Source organism: Schistocerca nitens, chromosome 10 (assembly GCF_023898315.1).
Source record: "Schistocerca nitens isolate TAMUIC-IGC-003100 chromosome 10, iqSchNite1.1, whole genome shotgun sequence".
Lineage (NCBI taxonomy): Eukaryota > Metazoa > Arthropoda > Insecta > Orthoptera > Acrididae > Schistocerca > Schistocerca nitens.
Window position 1 is genome coordinate 26,942,557 of NC_064623.1, and position 18,955 is coordinate 26,961,511.

The 18,955-nt window shown below is 39.9% G+C and overlaps 1 protein-coding gene across 1 annotated transcript in view; it reads left to right on the forward strand.

Moving 5' to 3' along the window:
* LOC126209819 (beta-1,4-glucuronyltransferase 1-like) overlaps positions 1-18,955 on the forward strand; it is a 91,090-nt gene that overhangs the window by 60,759 nt on the left and 11,376 nt on the right. The window contains exon 6 of the mRNA XM_049938952.1: positions 11,265-11,432. Within this exon, the coding sequence (XP_049794909.1) occupies positions 11,265-11,432 (168 nt within the window). The remainder of the gene's footprint in view (positions 1-11,264; positions 11,433-18,955) is intronic.

The following is an 18,955-nucleotide window of genomic DNA, read 5'->3' on the forward strand; positions in this document are numbered from 1 at the left end:
ATAAGAGGAAATAAATTAAGATGAGGTGGGAGATATGATATTGTGAGATGAATTTGATAGAGTCTTGAAAGACCTAAGTGGAAACAAGTCTCTTGGAATAGACGACATTCCACCAGAAGTTTTGGGGGTCTTCATGAGAGCCAGCCATGAAAGAACTATTCCACCCTGTACGTAACATATATCAGACATGTGAAGCACCCTCAAACTTCAAGAAGAATGCAATAATTCCTACTCTACTCTACTCAAGAGAAGGAATATGTTAACAGAAATGACTATTACAATATAATAATTCCTACTCTTCTCCAAATGAGGAATATGTTAACAGATATGAATATTACCAAACTATCATATTAATAATTCTGTTTTCAAAACACTAGCAAAGATGATTTACAGAAGTGTGAAATGAAATGATTGATAGAAGCTGAGCATTGGGAAAATTGGTTTGGATTTCAGAGAAATGTAGGAACAAGTGAGGCTATGCTGACCCTACCACTTTCCTCAGACAGAGAAAAGCAGATTGATATTTATAGATATAGAGAAAGTTGTGCCAATGTTGATTGGAATTCAGTCTCCAAAAGTCTGAAGGTAGCGAGAATAAAATACAGGGAGCAAAAACTTATCTGTAACTTGTACCAAGTGAGATGATGCAGTGGTTAACGCTCTGGACTCACATTTGGGAGGAAGACAAATTAAGATTTTCTTCATTATTGTTTTTTACAGTCACAGACGTCACTAGTGGTCATGTGCTCTGAGGTCCCCCTCAGCATTCTGTGCTGTGTTGGTAGATCTGCGTGTCACCTGCTGTAACGTAGGGATGTCTGCTGACAAACTCTAACCGCCGCAGGCACCGGAGGAGTAACTCTAACTAGTAATAAAAATACAAAACAAATATTTGAAGTAATACCCAATATAATATGCACATAGATGATGTCTCCATGATCTAACTATCTTAGAAATTATATTATATTAAAGTTAGTTGTAGACTCGCTTGCTCATTTATAGACAACAAGGGTACTGAAAAATTTCACACCTCTAATGCTTATGGGAAAAAATCCAAAATTTAATACAGCTAAATTCTGTACCTTTACACATAATAGAATTCAGGGCTCCTGATATATCACCAGCTTGCATGCAAATTGTGTTTCCAGTATATTGTGAACAGAGTTGAAATGGGGGTGTAAGGGCTAGAAACACACAAAAAATGAAAATCACGAAAATAGATCAAAACTCTGTGTATTTTTAACGTGGAAGGTGCCTAATTTGAATCTCATTCTAAACAGGATTATCCGTGTTTTAATTAATTGATATTAATCATGACATCCTCTTTTGGATGAAACAGATTACCTGTATTGAGGTATTTTGATCTTGTACTTGAAATGTGACAGTTCAGTTGCTTCAAAATTCTTTTCAAAGCAACAGTCAAAAAGTAAGTTACACACTGCTCTTGTATCGGGCTTTACGGGACTAGCTCATGGAAGCTATTCCCCACAGAACCTATTGTGTCACTGCAAATAAGTGTTACGAATATTGGGGATAATTTCTAAAAGGGAAACCACATATGAAAACTAGAATCACACGAACAAGCTGATAAAGTGAAAATAAGTAAAACAGTGATGCGAGAAGATACTGATAATTGCAAATAGTTCTATGTCGTAGCTGAAAGTGTGTCTTATGCTACATCAGAAGATACTTTTAGTATGTGAAAATTTTGATAATGATGAACAAAGAGCCTTCCTTCATAAGTAGTAGATTTGGTACATATCAACTGCTCAACCATCTCTGGTTTACAAAAAGAGTGGAGAATTCAGTAGAATTCTATAACACTAAGTAACTACTGTGCATTTATCACCAACAAAACAAACTCTGTTGAATGACTTTATTTTTCCTTCATCTTTCTGATAGACGTAAAATTGGTTGTAGAAACAGTTCTACAATGTTGCAGCATAGCAAGGTTTCATTCATAATGGTGGTGCTTTTGATCCAAGACTAAAATATTTCTGAAATATAGTGAGTGATATGTCCACAGCCAGTCTCTGGATAGTTTTACTAACAACAACAACAATAATAATAATAATTTTAATAATAATATTTAGATGCTGATAATTATGGTAATTTACATTATTAGATATCATTATTGTATATACAGGGTGATTCAAAAAGAATACCACAACTTTAGGAATTTAAAAGTCTGCAACGACAAAAGGCAGAGCTAAGCACTATCTGTCGGCGAATTAAGGGAGCTATAAAGTTTCATTTAGTTGTACATTTGTTCGCTTGAGGCGCTGTTGACTAGGCGTCAGCGTCAGTTGATGCTAAGATGGCGACCGCTCAACAGAAAGCATTTTGTGTTATTGAGTACGGGAGAAGTGAATCAACGACAGTTGTTCAGCATGCATTTCGAACGAAGTATGGTGTTAAACCTCCTGATAGGTGGTGTATTAAACGTTGATATAAACAGTTTACAGAGAATGGGTGTTTGTGCAAAGGGAAAAGTTCTGGATGGCCAAGAACGAGTGATGAAAATGTAGCACACGTCCAGCAAGCATTTGTTCGCAGCCCAGGAAAATCGACTCGCAGAGCTAGCAGAGAGCTGCAAATTCCACAATCAATTATTTATTGGCACTTATCTGTCTGTAACTACCTGAACGTCAACTACCCGAGGCGATGGATCGGCCGCCAGGCAGCCCGTGACAGAGCACTTCATCACTGGCCTCCAAGAAACCCCTGCGATTTTTTTCTTATGGGGGTATGTTAAGGATATGGTGTTTCGGCCACCTCTCCCAGGCACCATTGATGATTTGAAACGAGAAATAACAGCAGCTATCCAAACTGTTACGCCTGATATGCTACAGAGAGTGTGGAACAAGTTGGAGTATCGGGTTGATATTGCTCGTGTGTCTGGAGGGGGCCATATTGAACATCTCTGAACTTGTTTTTGAGTGAAAAAAATTTTTTTTTAAATACTCTTTGTAATGATGTATAACAGAAGGTTATATTATGTTTCTTTCATTAAATACATATTTTTAAAGTTGTGGTATTCTTTTTGAATCACCCTGTACATTTATGTTACTGAAATCATACCCCAAATACAAGGTGAAGCCTAACTAAACCAACAAAAATTCAGAAGTTTTTCAGCGATATATATATATATATATATATATATTCTTTAATCACTTAACATATTTTAATCACTTAGCATTAAGTTCTAAGTTATCTCGTATTTATTATTTTGACAGAAACTTAAAATATTGAGTATACTCTGACAATATAAGAACAGACTTTTGTGGTTGGGGGAGGGGGGGGGGGGAATTATATTCATTTCAGAACTCAGCACTGATAGTTAAGTTTTGGTTGCTAGAGAGCATCTGGTCCTAAATTTGTAGCCTGCTTTTCTGTTTTGGTTGACGGTTGCCACTGCATACTGTCTTTACTGTGGGCAGCTTTGGATACTCGACAACATAATGTGTGGTTTGTCTTTGTCATGTATTGTTATTTACACATCCAAACATGAATAGCTATATTTATCCTGTGACTTACCATATGAAAGCGCTGGCAGCTCGATAGACACACAAACAAACACAAACATACATACAAAGTTCAAGCTTTCACAACCAATGGTTGCTTCATCAAGGAAGAGGGAAGGAGAGGGAAAGACGAAAGGATGTGGGTTTTAAGGGAGAGGGTAAGGAGTCATTCCAATCCCGGGAGCGGAAAGACTTACCTTATGGGGAAAAAAGGACAGGTATACACTCGCACACACACACACACACATATCCATCCGCACATACACAGACACAAGCAGACATTTCTCAGTGTAGTGCGAAACAGTGGAATATCATCATTGTAATAAAGGTGGTCAGACTTGCTCATTTTTGTGTTAGAGAATCTTCTTTCATGGTTGAAATGTCTGCTTGTGTCTGTGTATGTGCGGATGGATATGTGTGTGTGTGTGAGTGTATACCTGTCCTTTTTTCCCCCTAAGGTAAGTCTTTCCGCTCCTGGGATTGGAATGACTCCTTACCCTTTCCCTTAAAACCCACATCCTTTCGTCTTTCCCTCTCCTTCCCTCTTTCCTGATGAAGCAACCATTGGTTGCGAAAGCTTGAATTTTGTGTGTATGTTTGTGTTTGTTTGTGTGTCTATCGACCTGCCAGTGCTTTCGTATGGTAAGTCACATCATCTTTGTTTTTAGATATATTTTTCCCACGTGGAATGTTTCCCTCTATTATATTTATCCTGTGTTTGACATTGAATTTAGTGGTTCAGAAAGGCAAGAAAAATGTGATACATTGCTTCATCAGAGGCTGAAAGGGATGAAAGTTCTCCAGTTGACTGACAAGTACTCCCCAGTGGTATGAAACAAATACAGTTACTGTGATACACCCAGCTGCTCCAAGATTTCCGTTCACAGAATACCATTGTGCAATACATGGTTCATCTTCATATTTACACTGGGCTACTTTAGTCACAGTCCATTGCATAAGTACAATTGGGGTTTTATTATTGGTGATCTTCAAACATTTGTAATTGATTGTTTTTAGCTTTAAAAGCTATCTTTATGTGCCTATATGTAATGTCATTCCATTATAGGATGCTTTTCATTAACACAGAGTCCTGTTTTATGAACATAATTTGTAAAAAATTCTGTATGTTCAGGGGTTAAAGCACTGACTTAGGTTAAATTAATATATTGTTTCTCAAAGGTTGCCTGTACAGATATTGTTGAAAACAGCAAAAAATCCATTAATCCTGACTCCATTTCCAATTCTGAAGTCCCCAATAGCCTGATAAAATGTAATGCACAATGTAAACTAAAAATTTAAATTTGTTCTTTATCCAGACAAAATTTTATTTGAAATGAAATTTTATGTTTCTCTTTGCTGGAGCAGTCCCAAGTTTGTCTAGAGCAGTATATCATTTAATGGTATGTATTGTTGGGTAAAGCAAAACACAGATAATAAATAGTACTGCAGCAGCCACTTAGTGGGGGTGCTTGATGAGAGTAGCAAACCTACACATTGTGTACCAGCATGTTGCTGCTCCTACCCCACCCTGTGTCCCAATTAATGTCCCTACAATTCACCCCATCTGACATCTGGGAAAGATATTTTCCAATCGTTCAGTTCATAATTGCCCTTTTTTCTAAGTTGTCTACCATCAAAACAAAATTTTTCTCACTAAACATCAGTGTTTAACAAACGTATCACTGACATTTAGCAAATCATGTACAGTGGAATCTCGTTTATGCAGTCTCGGTGAGGCTGTTGTCACACAATTACAGATGAATGAGAAGAATCAATAAATTCAGAAAAAATTTAGAGTGACAGTGCTTAAATGCCACACAGATTAAATTTGTTTTGACATGGGCAAGCAAATTGTACATTATTTTTCAGGGAAAATTTGATGAGATACTGGAAAAAACACAGTCAGTTTTATAAAGGTGATATAATTAGTAAGTTTCTCATAAATCTCATTCATATGTTGTTTATATGCAGCACAATTACACAGGCATTTCATAGTTCAGCCAAAGTACATAGTTCAAGCAAAAACCCTTGGTGCTCCAAACAAGTCTTTATTTTGTCCGGCTGTTTTGTTGCTTCTCTGTGTGTTGTTATATCGTCATAATGAGCATCGCTTCCTCTGACAATATGTCTTCACTATTACTGTCTGCAGGTGAACAAATGGCAGTAACTTCATCACCGGGAATCATCATTTGGAGTTAAAAGTCTTTAATTTCCTTCTGTTTATTCTTCCAGTCTTTCACTATTCAAGTTCCAACACAAAATTCAGTAACAATTTTTCTCAACAATTCTCCTTTCCATTCTGCATTTCATCTAACTTTTTGTCCTTAGACACTGCCATCTTCTTTCTGTTTGATTTGATTTTACACCCACATCAAACAGAAGCATTACAGAGTGCTGTGTAATTTGGTATTTTTGAGCTTGTTAACTGACACTATGCCAGTATCGGTTTATGGAGGTTGCCTGAATTTACAAGGGTCACTCCAAAAGAAATGCACACTATTTTTTTTTAATCCAGCTTTTATTCTACATGTTTGAAAGTTTTACAGTGCGTAGATATATCCTGTATGAACAATATTTTCATTTCTCCACATAATTTCCATCCCTCTCAACTGCCTCATGCCATCTTGGAACCAGCGCCTGTATACCCGCACGGTAAAATTCTGTACCAACCTGTTGGAGCCACTGTTTGGCAGCGTGCACAAGGGAGTCATCATCTTCAAACCTTGTTCCACGAAGAGAGTCTTTCAGTTTCCCAAAGAGATGATAGTCACATAGAGCCAGGTCAGGACTATAAGGCGGGTGTTTCAGTGTTGTCCATCCGAGTTTTGTGATCACTTCCATGGTTTTTTGACTGACATGTGGTCATGCATTGTCGTGCAACAGCAAAACATCCTGCTTTTGCCGATGTGGTCGAACACGACTCAGTCGAGCTTGAAGTTTCTTCAGTGTCGTCACATATGCATCAGAATTTATGGTGGTTCCACTTGGCATGATGTCCACAAGCAAGAGTCCTTCGGATTCGAAAAACACCGTAGCCATAACTTTTCCAGTAGAAGGCGTGGTTTTGAATTTTTTTTCTTGGGTGAATTTACATGATGCCGCTCCATTGATTGCCTCTTCGTCTCAGGTGAAAAATGATGGAGCCTTGTTTCATCACCTGTCACAATTGTTCCAAGAAATTCATCTCCACCATTCTCGTACTGTTCCAAAAATTCGCTGAATACAGTTTTTCGTGTTTCTTGGTGAGCCACTGTCAACATCCTGGGAACCCACCTGGCACAAACCTTTTTTAACGCCAACACTTTCAGTATTCTGCAAACACTTTCTTCCCCTATCCCAATGTTGTTGTTGTTGTTGTGGTCTTCAGTCCTCAGACTGGTTTGATGCAGCTCTCCATGCTACTCTATCCTGTGCAAGCTTCTTCATCTCCCAGTACCTACTGCAACCTACATCCTTCTGAATCTGGTTAGTGTATTGATCTCTTGGTCTCCCTCTACGATTTTTACCCTCCACGCTGCCCTCCAGTGCTAAATTTGTGATCCCTTGATGCCTCAAAACATGTCCTACCAACCGATCCCTTCTTCTAGTCAAGTTGTGCCACAAACTTCTCTTCTCCCCAATCCTATTCAATACCTCCTCATTAGTTACGTGATCTACCCACTTTATCTTCAGCAATCTTCTGTAGCACCACATTTCGAAAGCTTCTATTCTCTTCTTGTCCAAACTGGTTATCGTCCATGTTACACTTCCATACATGGCTACGCTCCATACAAATATTTTCAGAAACGACTTTCAGAAACGATTTCCTTGCCATTGCCAGTCTACATTTTATATCTTCTCTACTTCGACCATCATCAGTTATTTTACTCCCTAAATAGCAAAACTCCTTTACTACATTAAGTGTCTCATTTCCTAATCTAATCCCCTCAGCATCACCCGATTTAATTTGACTATATTCCATTATCCTCGTTTTGCTTTTGTTGATGTTCATCTTATATCCTCCTTTCAAGACACTGCCCATTCCGTTCAACAGCTCTTTCAAGTCCTTTGCTGTCTCTGACAGAATTACAATGTCATCGGCGAACCTCAAAGTTTTTACTTCTTCTCCATGAATTTTAATACCTACTCCGAGTTTTTCTTTTGTTTCCTTTACTGCTTGCTCAATATACAGATTGAATAACATCGGGGAGAGGCTACAACCCTGTCTCACTCCCTTCCCAACCACTGCTTCCCTTTCATGTCCCTCAACTCTTATAAGTGCCATCTGGTTTCTGTACAAATTGTAAATAGCCTTTCGCTCCCTGTATTTTACCCCTGCCACCTTCAGAATTTGAAAGAGAGTATTCCAGTTAACGTTGTCAAAAGCTTTCTCTAAGTCTACAAATGCTAGAAACGTAGGTTTGCCTTTTCTTAATCTTTCTTCTAAGATAAGTCATAAGGTTAGTATTGCCTCACGTGTTCCAACATTTCTACGGAATCCAAACTGATCTTCCCCGAGGTCGGCTTCTACCAGTTTTTCCATTCGTCTGTAAAGAATTTGCGTTAGTATTTTGCAGCTGTGACTTATTAAACTGATAGTTCGGTAATTTTCACATCTGTCAACACCTGCTTTCTTTGGGATTGGAATTATTATATTCTTCTTGAAGTCTGTGGGTATTTCGCCTGTCTCATACATCTTGCTCACCAGATGGTAGAGTTTTGTCATGACTGGCTCTCCCAAAGCCATCAGTAGTTCTAATGGAATGTTGTCTACTCCCGGGGCCTTGTTTCGACTCAGGTCTTTCAGTGCTCTGTCAACCTCTTCACGCAGTATCGTATCTCCCATTTCATCTTCATCTACATCCTCTTCCATTTCCATAATATTGTCCTCAAGTACATCGTCCTTGTATAAACCCTCTATATACTCCTTCCACCTTTCTGCCTTCCCTTCTTTGCTTAGAACTGGGTTGCCATCTGAGCTCTTGATATTCATACAAGTGGTTCTCTTCTCTCCAAAGGTCTCTTTAATTTTCCTGTAGGCAGTATCTATCTTACCCCTAGTGAGACAAGCCTCTAAATCCTTACATTTGTCCTCTAGCCATCCCTGCTTAGCCATTTTGCACTTCCTGTCAATCTCATTTTTGAGACGTTTGTATTCCTTTTTGCCTGCTTCATTTACTGCATTTTTATATTTTCTCCTTTCATCAATTAAATTCAATATTTCTTCTGTTACCCAAGGATTTCTATTAGCCCTCGTCTTTTTACCTACTTGATCCTCTGCTGCCTTCACTACTTCATCCCTCAGAGCTACCCATTCTTCTTCTACTTTATTTCTTTCCCCCATTCCTGTCAATTGTTCCCTTATGCTCTCCCTGAAACTCTGTACAACCTCTGGTTCTTTCAGTTTATCCAGGTCCCATCTCCTTAAATTCCCACCTTTTTGCAGTTTCTTCAGTTTCAATCTGCAGTTCATAACCAATAGATTGTGGTCAGAATCCACATCTGTATGAATATCAAGAGCTCAGATGGAAACCCAGTTCTAAGCAAAGAAGGGAAGGCAGAAAGGTGGAAGGAGTATATAGAGGGTTTATACAAGGGAGATGTACTTGAGGACAATATTATGGAAAGGGAAGAGGATGTAGATGAAGACGAAATGGGAGATAAGATACTGCGTGAAGAGTTTGACAGAGCACTGAAAGACCTGAGTCGAAACAAGGCCCCGGGAGTAGACAACATTCCACTAGAACTACTGATAGCCTCGGGAGAGCCAGTCATGACAAAACTCTACCATCTGGTGAGCAAGATGTATGAGACAGGCGAAATACCCTCAGACTTCAAGAAGAATATAATAATTCCAATCCCAAAGAAAGCAGGTGTTGACAGATGTGAAAATTACCGAACTATCAGTTTAATAAGTCACAGCTGCAAAATACTAACGCGAATTCTTTACAGACGAATGGAAAAACTGGTAGAAGCCGACCTCGGGGAAGATCAGTTTGGATTCCGTAGAAATGTTGGAACACGTGAGGCAATACTGACCTTACGACTTATCTTGGAAGAAAGATTAAGAAAAGGCAAACCTACGTTTCTAGCATTTGTAGACTTAGAGAAAGCTTTTGACAATGTTGACTGGAATACTCTCTTTCAAATTCTGAAGGTGGCAGGGGTAAAATACAGGGAGCGAAAGGCTATTTACAATTTGTACAGAAACCAGATGGCAGTTATAAGAGTCGTGGGGCATGAAAGGGAAGCAGTGGTTGGGAAAGGAGTGAGACAGGGTTGTAGCCTCTCCCCGATGTTATTCAATCTGTATATTGAGCAAGCAGTAAAGGAAACAAAAGAAAAATTCGGAGTAGGTATTAAAATTCATGGAGAAGAAGTAAAAACTTTGAGGTTCGCCGATGACATTGTAATTCTGTCAGAGACAGCAAAGGACTTGGAAGAGCAGTTGAACGGAATGGACAGTGTCTTGAAAGGAGGATATAAGATGAACATCAACAAAAGCAAAACGAGGATAATGGAATGTAGTCAAATTAAGTCGGGTGATGCTGAGGGAATTAGATTAGGAAATGAGACACTTAAAGTAGTAAAGGAGTTTTGCTATTTAGGGAGTAAAATAACCGATGATGGTCGAAGTAGAGAGGATATAAAATGTAGACTGGCAATGGCAAGGAAAGCGTTTCTCAAGAAGAGAAATCTGTTAACATCGAGTATAGATTTAGGTGTCAGGAAGTCGTTTCTGAAAGTATTTGTATGGAGTGTAGCCATGTATGGAAGTGAGACATGGACGATAACTAGTTTGGACAAGAAGAGAATAGAAGCTTTCGAAATGTGGTGCTACAGAAGAATGCTGAAGATAAGGTGGGTAGATCACGTAACTAATGAGGAGGTATTGAATGGGATTGGGGAGAAGAGAAGTTTGTGGCACAACTTGACTAGAAGAAGGGATCGGTTGGTAGGACATGTTTTGAGGCATCAAGGGGTTACAAATTTAGCATTGGAGGGCAGCGTGGAGGGTAAAAATCGTAGAGGGAGACCAAGAGACCAATACACTAAGCAGATTCAGAAGGATGTAGGTTGCAGTAGGTACTGGGAGATGAAGAAGCTTGCACAGGATAGAGTAGCATGGAGAGCAGCATCAAACCAGTCTCAGGACTGAAGACCACAACAACAACAACAAGAAAAGCATATTGCTTACCAACAACAGTGGGTCTTAGAAAAACAGTTTTACAGCTGTCTGCATTTGTAGGAACTCATTTTGAAACATGGTGGTAGTCACAGAAAAAAACTGAGCTAGCATATTGACCTGACAGTTGAATTAAAATTTGAACTGAGCATGAGTGACTGACAGCCAGATTGCAAAATGAAGTCGCTCATCTGTGTTTGAAACATGTGTGATCAAAAATTTCAGTGCAAGAGTTATAATACTCACAGTTCGTTGAGTTTTATTGTGAAAATTGTTGGGCTCGGAATTACAAATGAATAAAAATAATAATTTTTGTGACCTCAAATATTAGTGTTCTTATATCTTCACTATCCTAGTCACTATGGAGAGTCAGCATATAGCATTAGGAGATGGAATGCTACAGGCTGCAAAGGGTGCCATAAGCCCTCTTGTCTCCTCAAATTTTGCAGACCGTAGTAAATACTTTGAATTTTTCCTCTGTTATTGTTTCTTGTAAATTCTTGTCTTCTACCATGTTAATTTATGATAACTTTGATGATATGGGTGCAAGTTTGTATTTTTTAATATTGTTGCAGGTGCATACAGATTATGAAGCATGGCAGAAGGAGTCGCCATCCCAGGGTCTGTCACCATTATTTGAAGTTCTGTGGAAGGACCCGTGGGAGCCATTCTACATTTCTCGTAACTCTGTACCCTTTTACGATGAAAGATTTAAGCAGTATGGATTTAACAGGATCAGCCAGGTATGTCAGGCTTCTTACGAGGCTGCCGCTGCTGCTTCTGTGTCTTATCCCGTGTATTTCTGCCGAGGCCAGAGTCTGTGCTTGTGCGTGCATTTTATAATTTCAATGAAGGCCTTTTTGGTCAGAGGCTTACTTGTTTGACACTCCTTTTGTTATGCCTATCTGCGACTTGGCATTTTTGTTATATGGTGAGTTACCTTAATTAAATTTCTTTTTCAGATTCTTACGCATACCCACACACTTGTTGTAGTCTTTGACTGCAAGCTACTTGTATCATTGGTGGTCTGATATAGGCTATATTACTATTTTACTGCATTTTTAGTTGTTAAGGATCTACAGTAATCTTGTAGTACACATTGAATCACAATCTGAATCACGCATTTGTGCTATATAAAAATCTCATTTAAAACTAACTTCAGTTTATTACACTGTATTTTGACTTCCTATAAGTCTTGGACAATGACTAGTGAATGATGTCGCATTCTGAGATGTAATTAATTATATTGGCCACAAAATGGTTAATGAAGAACATCTGTCACTCTATAGTTAAGCAACATTAGCATGCTCTGTTTTGCAGCAGTGATATGTCAGTTGCATCCATGGAGATCTGGAAAAAAAAAAAAAAAAAAGAATTAGCAACAGCAGATGCAGTGCTAATGGATACCTATTTTCTCGAAATAGTTTGCTTAATGGGGGAAAAAAGCCTCTGAAAATGTTGTTAGATGACCCCCAGATTGTCACCCATAGAGAATGAAATGAGACATCAGGACAACAGTTGTTGTTGTTGTTGTTGTTGTTGTCTTCAGTCCTGAGACTGGTTTGATGCAGCTTTCCATGCTACTCTATCCCGTGCAAGCTTCTTCATCTCCCAGTACCTACTGCAGCCTACATCCTTCTGAATCTGCTTACAGTCTTCATCTCTTGGTCTCCCTCTACGATTTTTACCCTCCAACCTGCCCTCCAATACTAAATTGGTGATCCCTTGATGTCTCAGAACATGTCCTACCAACCGATCCCTTCTTCTAGTCAAGTTGTGCCACAAACTGCTCTTCTCCCCAATTCTGTTCAATACCACCTCATTAGTTATGTGATCTACCCATCTAATCTTCAGCATTCTTCTGTAGCACCACATTTCGAAAGCTTCTATTCTCTTCTTGTCTAAACTATTTATCGTCCACGTTTCACTTCCATACATGGCTACACTCCATACAAATAGTTTCAGAAACGACTTCCTGACACTTAAATCAATACTCGATGTTAACAAATTTCTCTTCTTCAGAAACACTTTCCTTGCCATTGCCAGTCTACATTTTATATCTTCTCTACTTCGACCATCATCAGTTATTTTGCTCCCCAAATAGCAAAACTCCTTTACCACATTAAGTGTCTCATTTCTTAATCTAATTCCCTCAGCATCACCCGACTTAATTCGACTACATTCCATTATCCTCGTTTTGCTTTTGTTGATGTTCTTCTTATAACCTCCTTTCAAGATGCTATCCATTCTGTTCAACTGCTCTCCCAAGTCCTTTGCTGTCTCTAACAGAATTACAATGTCGTCGGCGAACCTCAACGTTTTTATTTCTTCTCCATGGATTTTAATACCTACTCCGAATTTTTCTTTTGTTTCCTTTACTGCCTGCTCAATATACAGATTGAATAACATCGGGGACACGCTATAACCCTGTCTGACTCCCTTCCCAACCGCTGCTTCCCTTTCATGCCCCTCGACTCTTATAACTGCCATCTGGTTTCTGTACAAATTGTAAATAGCCTTTCGCTCCCTGTATTTTACCCCTGCCATCTTTAGAATTTGGAAGAGAGTATTCCAGTCAATGTTGTCGAAAGCTTTCGCTAAGTCTACAAATGCTATAAACGTAGGTTTGCCTTTCCTTAATCTATTTTCTAAGATAAGTCGTAGGGTCAGTATTACCTCACGTGTTCCAACATTTCTACGGAATGCAAACTGATCTTCCCCGAGGTTGGCTTCTACCAGTTTTTATATTCATGTGTGAAGAATTCGCGTTAGTATTTTGCAGGTGTGACTTATTAAACTTATAGTTTGGTAATTTTCACATCTGTCAACACCTGCTTTCTTTGGGATTGGAATTATTATATTCTTCTTGAAGTCTGAGGGTATTTTGCCTGTCTCATACATCTTGATCACCAGATGCTAGAGTTTTGTCAGGACTGGCTCTCCCAAGGCTGTCAGTAGTTCTAATGGAATGTTGTCTACTCCCGGGGCCTTGTTTCGACTCATGCCTTTCAGTGCTCCGTCAAACTCTTCGCACAGTATCGTATCTCCCATTTCATCTTCATCTACATCCGCTTCCATTTCCATAATATTGTCCTCAAGTACATCACCCTTGTATAGACCATCTATATACTCCTTCCACCTTTCTGCTTTCCCTTCATTGCTTAGAACTGGGTTTCCATCTGAGCTCTTGATATTCATACAGGTGGTTCTCTTTTCTCCAAAGGTCTCTTTAATTTTCCTGTAGGCAGTATCTATCTTACCCCTCGTGAGATAAGCCTCTACATCCTTATATTTGTCCTCTATCCATCCCTGCTTAGCCATTTTGCACTTCCTATTGATCTCATTTTTGAGACGTTTGTACTCCTTTTTGCCGGCTTCATTTACTGCATTTTTATATTTTCTACTTTCATCAATTAAATTCAATATTTCTTCTGTTACCCAAGGAGTTCTACTAGCCCTTGTCTTTTACCTACTTGATCCTCTGCTGCCTTCACTACTTCATCCCTCAGAGCTACCCATTCTTCTACTGTATTTCTTTCCCCCATTCGTGTCAATTGTTCCCTTATGCTCTCCCTGAAACTCTGTACAACCTCTGGTTCTTTCAGTTTATCCAGGTCCTATCTCCTTAAATTCCCACCTTTTTGCAGTTTCTTCAGTTTTAATCTACAGTTCATAACCAATAGATTGTGGTCAGAGTCCACATCTGCCCCTGGAAATGTCTTACAATTTAAAACCTGGTTCCTAAATCTCTGTCTTACCATTATATAATCTATCTGATACCTTCTAGTATCTCCAGGATTCTTCCATGTATACAACCTTCTTTCATGATTCTTGAACCAAGTGTTAGCTTGTAGATTTGTTTAATTAACTTCTTTATTCCTGCTCTCAGCTGTAGTACATCAGGAACAGCTTGGTAGAAGTGTCCAGTTGCCTCTCACATGAAACAGTAGACATCTGGCATTGCTGACAGCACAAAGAGCACGACGTCAATCGAATGCCGCTGTCAGCGAGATCTCCAGCTGTGACTGTAATTTATAGCGCAGCAGTGCACCTGATGATACCGTGGATGCAGCCGTGACCTCCCTGCAGCAAGCAGGCAGCTCTCTGCTCCGGCAGCAGCTGCTCTCACAACACAGGGCACACTACCCCGTCCTGCAGTCGAACAGCAGACCCCGTACTGATTTCTCAGATCTTGCCCTGAGTGTCACAGGTTCATGGTGTAGGCTGTGATACTGAGATGAGAATATTTTTACACGAATGGCGGAGTACTCCAGACTATGGTCATTCACGGCTTAAGGCATGTACTCTAAGCACATCCTTTGGCGGCAAGTGAGGAAAAGCTTCTGTTCTGTCACTAGCATATTGCAGTGTCAACTGTTGCTATACCACACCCAGCTGGCTCTGCTTTGCAGCACACGACACTCTTGCCTGTCTGCGGCTGGCTCTGGTCCAACTCATTTCTGCTGTGACATAATTTTTGTTCCTTTTTATGGAGACCCAGTTTTTCAGGCTGACCAAACTGGATTATTCTTCATACTAGAGTTCCTGGCAACTGGCCCTTATGACCCTGTTTCGCCACTTGAGAATTATTCTAACAATTGGTTCCCTTAGCCCTATCACTTGATCTTACACATTTCTACAGGGTCCCTTGCCCAGCTCCTTAACTCAAACACCGTGGAACTTATTTCATTACTAGGCTTGTTGCACAATTACCTCTAACTTTCTATTCCAAACTTACAAACTAAAATGAATCAATTATCCTTAATACTATCCCCTTGCGCATTCATCATCCTTCTGCTGCTTTTATGCTCTGAGTATCCGATCCACAGGTATCTGAATGACAGCTGGGTCTGAACTCTGTCTTGTGCTTCATCTTCTACGTACCAACACGCAGACTACACTCAGAAGAACAAGTGTCGCTGCAGTGTTGGTATGACAATAATCGATGTTGTCTCTTTCTGGTTCTGATTTTCCCGATATAAATTTGCACGCTGCACTAAGGTTTCCAGGGAGACTCTTCCCTCCTCTTGGTACAAAATCGTGTTTATAGACTGCATTAATTCTGGCCCTAGAGTCTGATTTAAGTTGGTTAGATTTGTGGCAGGTAGTATTTCCACGGGTTACTCTGCTCAATACAAACGAAGCTGCAAAATATTCAGGTAAGTTATCTCTGAAATTGTGGCAGGCAGATGGAAACTGGGCCCCCTTATCTCGCACCTTGTTCCATTTAAGAACAAACCACTTCCTTTTAATTCTAGTTTATTTGCTGGCATAAGCTTCCCCTGCTCGAAACAATTAGCCACTACTGCCATCTGGCCAAAGGTAGTGTATAACTGACGTGCCTCGACCTGCTGAAAGTACGATTCTGACTCGATTACTTCTTTATTGCATTCTCTTACCTCCTTTTGCCCCATTAGCAATTTTACTGTGCAGAAACCTGCCCCTCTCTTATTACCATATGCGGACAGACTGCAATTTCCCTGCCATGGCATTTACTTAACTTTGCTTTCTACATTTACACGTACCTTCCCTGTTTTTTGCAATTAATAATAGTCTCTGAGTTTTTACTCTTACAAGTTTCTTCAATGTCCCTCACTTGACAAAATGTGCACGAACTATGTAGCATTCATAATGTACTTGATTCCCTGCTACTGGTATAGAAACAGAAGTAAACTTTTGCTCCATCAGTTCTCACCGAAACTGTGGCTATCTTGAAATAAAAAGGTAAGTTTTTGTGCTCAGGTTCTAACACCAGCCCCAACTCTGTTGATAAATCCTTCTGTACTTTCTTAGACCCTCCAGATACCGCTCTGGCGACAACAAGCTTACCCCTAGCTGACCTCTTACAGGCTGCTGCATAGCCTCCTGTAGTTCTATTACTTTCCTTTGTGCCTCCCAAACACTATCTTCTACAGACTGCAACCACTTTGTCATTACTACTTCACTATCTAAAATTTCTACTTCGGTTTGTGGTTTGCTGATATTGTTATTAACTGCCTCTTTTGTAGCTCTGGCATACCACATTACTTCTCCAGCAAGTTGTTGTAGCAGTCATGTGTTATTTAATATGAAGGGCTTATTTCAATAGTGGTACAAGTCCATTTTTGTTCATTGTGAGATACAGAGTCCCAAAGTTAAATGAGTGCTTAAAAATCTGCAGTTGAGATACCAGAAATATTCAAACACATGGCATCATGCTAGAGATGAACTTTCCTTTCTGTTGGTTTGGATCATTAATTTCAGAAGCATTATAGGCAGAAAAGTGGAGGTAATGGACTTGTACCACTATTGAAATAAGCCCTTAATTTGTCCTTCTCTAAACTTCTAATCTGTGTAGTGTGCCAGTCACTCGCAGCTTTGTTCCCTTTTGCCAACTGCCTAACATCATTTATGGTGTCATTCACCCTCTGAATGTCTTCCTCATCAGCAGAATCAAATGTTGTTTTCGTAAGCCAGTCTCCAGCGTCGATCCGACCCAACTTCCTTTGCGTAAGTGGAATAACCCCCAGTTCAGCTCACTTCTTAATTTCTCTTATGCTCTGTGTGCTCTCTCACCTACCTCGGCACTTCCTTAAAGTATCCCGTGCCTTTCCATTTTCAGATGGAATCTGTCAAATGCTTCTCCCAATCTTCTCACTTTGTTACATATCTCCCACGTGTTAAATACCACCTGTGTCACCCAGTGATGACTGGCGATCACTCCATCTTCCTGCTTGGCAAACAGCACTCCCCCTTCCAGGTGCCGGTTCCATAACACTTCCATCCCGATGAAGACCAGTAATCCCGCTCCAAGCTGCATCATCTCGCCTTCTCTGCACCTCACCTATCACTTTCCTTCCCCTTGAATTCATTGCTGCTCCACAGCTCCTTATAGTAATTATACTTAATATATACCTAACCTACAGGAAACTTAGAGAGACCTTTGGTGAAAAGAGAACCACTTGTATGAATATCAAGAACTCAGATGGAAACCCAGTTCTAACCAAAGAAGGGAAAGCAGAAAGGTGGAAGGAGTATATAGAGGGTCTATACAAGGGCGATGTACTTGAGGACAATATTATGGAAATGGAAGCGGATGTAGATGAAGATGAAGTGGGAGATACGATACTGTGTGAAGAGTTTGACAGAGCACTGAAAGGCAAGAGTCGAAACAAGGCCCCGGGAGTAGACAACAAAAAAATGGTTCAAATGGCTCTGAGCACTATAGGACTCAACTGCTGAGGTCATTAGTCCCCTAGAACTTAGAACTAGTTAAACCTAACTAACCTAAGGACATCACAAACATCCATGCCCGAGGCAGGATTCGAACCTGCGACCGTAGCGGTCTTGCGGTTCCAGACTGCGGTGCCTTTAACCGCACGGCCACTTCGGCCGGCAGTAGACAACATTCCATTAGAACTACTGACGGCCTTGGGAGAGCCAGTCCTGACAAAACTCTAGCATCTGGTGAGCAAGATGTATGAGACAGGCAAAATACCCTCAGACTTCAAGAAGAATATAATAATTCCAATCCCAAAGAAAGCAGGTGTTGACAGATGTGAAAATTACCGAACTATCAGTTTAATAAGTCACAGCTGCAAAATACTAACACGAATTCTTTACAGATGAATGGAAAACCTGGTAGAAGCCGACCTCGGGGAAGATCAGTTTGGATTCCGTAGAAATGTTGGAACACGTGAGGCAATACTGACTTACGACTTATCTTAGAAGAAAGATTAAGGAAAGGCAAACCTACATTTCTACCATTTGTAGACTTAGAGAAAGCTTGTGACAATGTTGACTGGAATACTCTCTTTCAAATTCTAAAGGCGGCAAGGGTAAAATACAGGGAGCGAAAGGCTATTTACAATTTCTACAGAAACCAGATGGCAGTTATAAGAGTCGAGGGGCATGAAAGGGAAGCAGTGGTTGGGAAGGGGGTGAGGCAGGGTTGTAGCCTCTCCCCAATGTTATTCAATCTGTATATTGAGCAAGCAGTAAAGGAAACAAAAGAAAATTCGGAGTAGGTATTAAAATCCATGGAGAAGAAATAAAAATGTTGAGGTTCGCCGATGACATTGTAATTCTGTCAGAGACAGCAAAGGACTTGGAAGAGCAGTTGAATGGAATGGACAGTGTCTTGAAAGGAGGATATAAGATGAACATCAACAAAAGCAAAACGAGTGGAATGTAGTGGAATTAAGTCGGGCGATGCTGAGGGAATTAGATTAGGAAATGAGACACTTAAAGTAGTAAAGGAGTTTTGCTATTTGGGGAGCAAAATAAC